This window comes from Myotis lucifugus, unplaced genomic scaffold (assembly GCF_000147115.1).
Source record: "Myotis lucifugus unplaced genomic scaffold, Myoluc2.0 scaffold_15, whole genome shotgun sequence".
NCBI classification, from domain to species: Eukaryota; Metazoa; Chordata; class Mammalia; order Chiroptera; family Vespertilionidae; genus Myotis; species Myotis lucifugus.
This window is the reverse complement of record NW_005871063.1, coordinates 5,118,356-5,125,079: the sequence shown is the minus strand read 5'-3', so window position 1 is coordinate 5,125,079 and position 6,724 is coordinate 5,118,356. Positions and strand designations below refer to the sequence as shown.

General features: G+C 47.0%; 1 protein-coding gene across 1 annotated transcript in view; it reads right to left on the bottom strand.

Moving 5' to 3' along the window:
• Positions 1-2,625: 2,625 nt before the first annotated feature.
• Positions 2,626-6,724, bottom strand: part of DLX6 (distal-less homeobox 6) — a 5,121-nt gene continuing 1,022 nt past the window's right edge. Inside the window, 2 exon segments of the mRNA XM_023750740.1 lie at positions 2,626-3,921; positions 5,826-6,019. Of these exon segments, the coding sequence (XP_023606508.1) occupies positions 3,670-3,921; positions 5,826-6,019 (446 nt within the window). The 3' untranslated portion in view covers positions 2,626-3,669.

Genomic DNA, 6,724 nt, shown 5'->3' with positions numbered 1-6,724 from the left:
TAACAGTAAAGGGGTTGTCATTCTGGTGAGTAAAAGATTCAGGTGAGGATGGGATCCTGAAGAACTCGCTTTGTCTCTTTTTGCTTTCTGTGCTGTTGATGTATTTGGTGCAACTTGTGACTGGAGCCTGTGGAAAGGACTAGGTTTCTGTAAGGTGTGAAGGGAGAGCGCTGGAGATTCCAAGCTAAAATCTCTTTGCAAATTGTTACTCAAAGCTAGTCCTAGGCGAACCCATTGAGGTCTTTATACGTGGCGATGGTTTCAAGTTTGGGGGCATGGGGAGAGCAAATGGAGCTTGGGAGAGTGCCCCTTTCCTATCACAGGTATGCGGACATTTGCAACGGCAGGTGGAGTCTTATCTCCAAACTGTAGAGTCCCTTACACATTCTCCACTTTGGGAGAAAGTTTCAGGAGTAACTGGCCTCTGAAACCCTTCAGGGCTCCTTTGCAGGGCCTTTGCCTCAAGCCGGGGGTGGAGGCAGGGTGGGGAAGGGGTGGGATGCCTCTCCTAGAGCTACTGCCTGCGGGGGCGAAAGCTGCGACCTTGGGGTTAGAGGAGCATGATTGGCTGAGAGGCAGAGCCGAGATGCGGAGCCCAGAAACCAGCCTGATTCAGGAAGGCGCGAGGAAGACTCCGTGCTGTTCTATCTATAGATGACGCTGTTTCCTGACGCCGTACCCGCTGGACGCCGCTAGAGGTGTTCAGGGCAGGAGCCTGAGCAATGTTGGGCTCCCTCACCCCAGTGCAGAAAGGCCTTTCTCCGCCGGCGGCGGGAACCTTTGGACTAAATTGTGTCAAAAGATAATGAGATGCTTATTGGCGCCGGGAAGAAATTTCCCCCTTCACCCTCACCGCCCGCAGCTATTGTTCTCTCTCTCTCTCTCTCTTTCTTTCTTTTTTTTAAATGGGATATATGGTCAGATCGAGGCTCTAGAACTCCGGGGAAGTGCGAACGTGGGGAGGCGTCGTAGGCACCGCGACTGGGTGATGCCTTTTGCCCACGCCCCTCCTCCCAACCCCTCTCTCAGCAACCAGTGTACAGGGTCAATACAACCTAAAGTGCGAAAATATTAACCCTTGAGGTTCAGGGAGCCCAGGAAGCCCAGTTTCCAAGGAGAGTTCTGGCAGAATTTAATTAAACTCACATTAAGAGATAGATTGATACAAGCCCATCATGACAACACCTCCAATGTGTTAAAATGCATTTTCTGGGGTTCAGAATTTCATGCACTTACCAGTGGTTTGGCCTGTGTCTGGTGGATTTTTTTTTTTTAAGAAAAATTAGTGTTGGTTTCGATGTATGGTAGCTTTCTCTCTAACGTAATTTGAATAATTCAGCAAAGCCCCACTACCAGCTGTACTTCTGCAGCCTCTTCCATTCTTTTCAGCATTATAATTTTGGTTAATTTTCAATTTTAGGTCCTACGTCTCTGCAATCTGTGTATGAATAACAGAATAATTTCCCTCTTTTGTTTCGCCTTTCCTGTTCCTGAATCTAAATAAAGATGGCTTTTTAGTATTAAAAGTGGAAGAAAATTACAGGTAATTATCTTTGACGGTAAAAACGCTGTAATCAGCGGGCTACATGAAAAATTACTCTAATTATGGCTGCATTTAAGAGAATGGAAAAAAACCTTCTTGTGGATAAAAACCTTAAATTGTCCCCAATGTCTGCTTCAAATTGGATGGCACTGCAGCTGGAGGCTTTGTTCAGAATTGATCCTGGGGAGCTACGAACCCAAAGTTTCACAGTAGGAAAGGGGAAAAAAGAAAAGAAAACATTTTTCCTAATGTAACAATGCGAATGCTAGAAAATGACAAGACTGATCGGTTTTAAACCATTCTGAAGACTGACTGAGCGTGGAAGTTGCTCAACAAAAAAAGGCACGGGTATATTGGTAAGTCGTCTTTGCTTTGTGTCTAATTATAGTGACTGTCCTTTTGCACGGCTGTATGTCGCTGTCATTATAGGGAGCACTCTGAGTGTCTCTATTGACTTCTGATAAATGGCTCAGTGGTTTCAAGGTTCATAATTTGAAGGATGCCCAGGTCTGTAGCCATTAATTCTCGCAGTATGGGGCTTCCTGCTTGTATGACGAAAGGACTTTTCATTTCCATTATTTCTAAGCTTTCCACAAGATCGGAGGATGTATTGCATCCAGGAGCGTGCTTTTCCTACCTAGCTAGCTTGCAAAGGTTTAACGTTAAAAAGTCATAATTGTGCATTTGTTTTCTATTCTTTTCTCATATTGTTTCCTTTTTTTGGTTAAAAAGTGCTTGCAAAGAAAGACAAATACAGCTGTATTTCTTTAGCTGAGAAAAGGGAGAGGAGAACACTCAGTTTCAGCACGAGAGGTTGTCAGGGGATAGATCATTCTGATTTTTTTTAAATAGAAGAAATTACAATAAAATTTAATATAGAAAAGAAGCTGGGAAAACACCCATGGTTAATGGTAAAGTACTTAAGACAAAGGCTAGTGCTTCAAACTGACACCTTTTGCAAGCACTTGGTGTATATATGGGGCTTCCCATATTAGGAAATGGGAATTCTTTTAAGAATGATAGAAAATATATGAGAGGGGAGGAGGGCGAAGTGATGAGATACAGACACATAGGGAGAAATATACAGGACACTCCCAGCGTTTTGTGGCTTTTACTCCATATATGAAAGAAGACAAAAACATACAAAGTATATGTACAACTAAAATTCAACAATATATACAGAAATGTTTCTTGATATAAACGTCCCTATTAGCTTAGTGAATGCCACCAATTCACCTAGTAAAAGTATCAAAGCAATAGAACCATGATTTTGGTTGTTTCCTCTGTCTTTCCTGATTCCGGTTCAGGGTTTGGGGGTAGGGAAAAGAGTGGTTTTGTTTTGTTTAGAAATCATCATTCTTGTTCATTGCATTTTGATAAAACATGCAGCGCTCCCTTTGTGGCAATGTTCTAATCTCAGCTGATTTTTCCTTTTCCTTTAGAGAATGGCTGTTATGTGAGGGCTTTTCTTTTATTTTTCTTCTTATTATTTATTCATTTATTTTTGTCAGTCTGGGATTGGTAAATAAAAACGTAGGAGTCTGAAATGCTTCTGTTTCATCATGTAACGCCTTAAGTTCATTAAACAAGTAAAAACGCTGCCATGTTTGCGCAGATTCTTCTGGTGGTGGTGGGGGGGGATGTCTGTAAAAAAAGTTGTTTTGATAGATACTCCCAAAGAGAAGAAGAGGCTCAGGGCCTGGATCCCAAGGGGTAAGGGAAAATATACTTACAGTGACAGTGAGGGGGTTCAGGAGCGCTGGCATAGTAACCAGCCTCTCCCTCTCTCTCCCTCCCTCTCTCTGTCCCTAAGATGCAAGATCAATTACTGAGGCTGCTCCAGGGAAAAGGCAGACGAGACGAGGAAAGAAAAGGAAAAAGGAAAAGAAAGGTGGGAAGGAAGGAAAGAAGGGAGGAGGGAGGAAAAGAAAGGGAGGCGTGTGAGAGAGAAACAGAGACGGAGGGAGCGGGAGAGAGCGCGAGTGCGCAGACGGTCTGGTCAGACGTGAGTTCTCCTGAGCCTGCTCCGTGGGCTCGGCTCGGTGTGGCAGCTGCAAGCAGGTCCCGGATCCTCCTTGCCTGGTTCAGACGTTTCCCCCTAGGGGTATCGATTTCCCTCGGACAACTCACATCATCTGCGGTCTCTGCATCGTGTCCTGGTGTGGTGAGGAGTACCAGTGCGAATAGCCGGGCATGTAGCTGTTGGGGGGCATACTGACGCCCTTGGCCGAGGCCGAAACGTCCCACACCGGGGGCAGCGCCGGCGAGCGCGGCGACAGGGCTGCTGAGCCCGGGAGAGGGTCGCTCTCGTGCGGGTTACTGCCCTGCTTCAGCAGTTTCTTAAACTTAGAGCGTTTGTTCTGAAACCAGATCTTCACCTAGGACAAAATGCAGTGGCGATCGTTAGGCTCGAAAACATCCCCTGGTGCCTCACGTTGAGGCTTTGGAAGCAATTATTTTTTTAAAAAAATAATAATATAATAAAACAATCCCACAAACACCAAGCCCTCCAGTCCCCGCTTTGCTCCACCTCTTTCTTCACCCCCACCCTACCCACCCATTACTAGGTATCTTGTCTGGATACCTAAACTCTTCAGTTGGATGCAAATCTAAGGCATAAAACAACAGCATAAATAAGAATAAAATAAGAAATAAAGGCGCATGAGATAGCTGGGGTCAAAGTCGAAAGAGGGATTTTTTAAACAGAGAACTTTTCGGATCAAAGCCAACTGAATGCACTTTTTCTGATAGTCTCTTTCTTAAAAATATATTTACCAATCCCCAAACCTGGCATCTCTATGCATGTAGTGAGCAGATGACTATGGACAGATTAAAGCCTATACATTTATACCCACATGACTCAAATATCCCTATGCATATACTGCACATGCCACAAACTGTGCATGGGGCATCTTTCTCCCTACGTAAATACATCCCCATAATCCTGCAGAGATTAGGGATTGTACCTCCCTCATTCATTCCTACTTTGTATGTTGCTTAGTCAAACTGTGGTCAGCAATCATCACATGATTGTTAGCGTAGCCACTTAAAGTCAAAGGGCCTCTGAAAATTAAATGGAAATCAGGAATCTGGGTTGGGAGAATATCTAAGCTAATGTACCAGGTCTCCTTTTATTTCAAGAAGGAAATTCTAGGGTGCTGCTTCCTTTACCTTCAAAATTCCTGAGCCATAGGAATCTGCTTTTCCAAGAGGAATACAAGTTACTGAGTAGCAGGAATCCCTTCGTTGCAAGCCCCACATATTTCCAGAGGCAAAATGGCAAAAGAAAGCAGGCTGAATTGAACAGAAGAGCTTAGGAGCATCTGTTCTAAGTCGCCACACATTCCCCAGCAAGAGTCTCAGAAAACGTGGAGTCCCCATGCCGAAGATCACCCACCTCACATGAGGCCTACCGCCCCACGCCGCTAAGCTGATGGACAAGGACAGAAACCACAGGTGATTGCAGCCTGGCTTTATGGCCAGGGTCTTAATATACCTGCCTAAGCCCCTTCCTGTGAAGTCTGAAAGGGCCCATATGTCTTTCAAATTAGTAGGACAGCAGAACTTCAGCAACTGTACTTAACTGAGGCTTCACCTGCTGTAATTTGGGCAGCACTTCTCTTTGATCTCCACCTCTGCCATTGCTCCCAAGTTCTGTGCTCTACAGAGGTGCCTCACCAGCCAGTCACCAGGATGATTTAACCATTGAGCTTAGGGCAATCTTCAGGAAAACTCACCTCACCCATCCCAGGATGAATAGCTGGCACCTTGGTCCCTCAACCAAATCCTATTGGAGCCTATGACTATCTCCCCTCTTCATTTCACTTCATAATTCTATGTCAACAAGCTGAAATCCTTAAGTCCAAGGACCCACAAAAGGATCACATATCTATCTATCTATCTATCTATCTATCTATCTATCTATCTATCTATCTATCTATATCTATCTCTTACTCTGCCTCCTGGCCTGAATATCTTTTTCTCTCTCTCTTTCATGTTGTTCTGTTTTGAAATAGGACTCGAATAAAGGATGAGCTTGGTCACCAAAGGACACTAGACTGGGGTGGGGTCGCCGAGGGTTGGGGAGATGTGCAAATCCAATCCAGTATTCATTTATTCCACACTGTGCTGTCCCAGGGAAAGTTCGTAACCGGCGCAAAGGCATTGGTCATTAATCTTCCATCCTTGGTGGACTAGGCCAAGAATTCTTCCTGATGTGCTCCCTGCCCGATCTGCAAGCGGGGCCAGCATTTCGGGGATATTCGGGCTTCCCGGGAATTACCTGTGTTTGTGTCAGTCCTAAGGAAGCTGCCAGTTCAGCTCTCTCGGGAAGGGCCAGGTACTGAGTCTGCTGAAAGCGATGGTTTAAAGCCTGGAGCTGCAGGCTGGAGTAAATGGTCCGAGGCTTCCGAATCTTTTTCCCTTTTCCATTGAACCTGATTTCCCCGTTTTCAATCACTGTGGTTTTTTGTTGATCTGCAAGCAAAGGATACAGAGGAGCGGTCACGCGCGAGGCTACTTCCGCAGTCTCCCTGAACATGGCCTGGCTTTACCCAGGTTCTCCCCAAAGACCAATAAGGGTTTCCTCAAAGCGTCCCCACGCCGCCGCCACCCTGCCCTGTCGGGGTTCACGGGGCTCAGGTGCTCCCAGAGGCTGTAAGAGCTTTCCCGGCCCCTTACTCTGGCGCTAACAATACCCGGTGGCTGGACCGAGGGGCTCCCGCGGCCCTCGGGCGAACAGGCTCGCTCCGCCGCAGAAGAGGCGGCGCCGGCCGCTCTCGGGGCGCCCAGCGCCGTGCGGCGGCCGCTCTGTCCGCAGAGCCAGGCCCCAGGTCCGGCTTCGCAGTGCCCGCACACTGTGCTGGAGCCACCCTGACGATCACGCGCCAGCTGACTAGCTGTCACTACTTCCAAGCCCGGCACATCCAAACCCCTTGGCCTATTTGAAATGATTCTGCTGCAAAGAACCAAAACCCCAAACAAAACACAACCTGACGCTCAGACCAGCTCCCGAGCAAGCGGAGCCTCACGCGGCAACTTTATCGCCCTTGGGTGCTGAGAACCATCCGCCCGAGGCCCTCTGTTTTGCCTCCTCGAACAAAGGAGCCGCCAACCATGTATCCAAAACCCAGAGGGAGGGGGCCCGGTCAGGAGTGGGGGTGGGGGGACACCTCAAAGCCC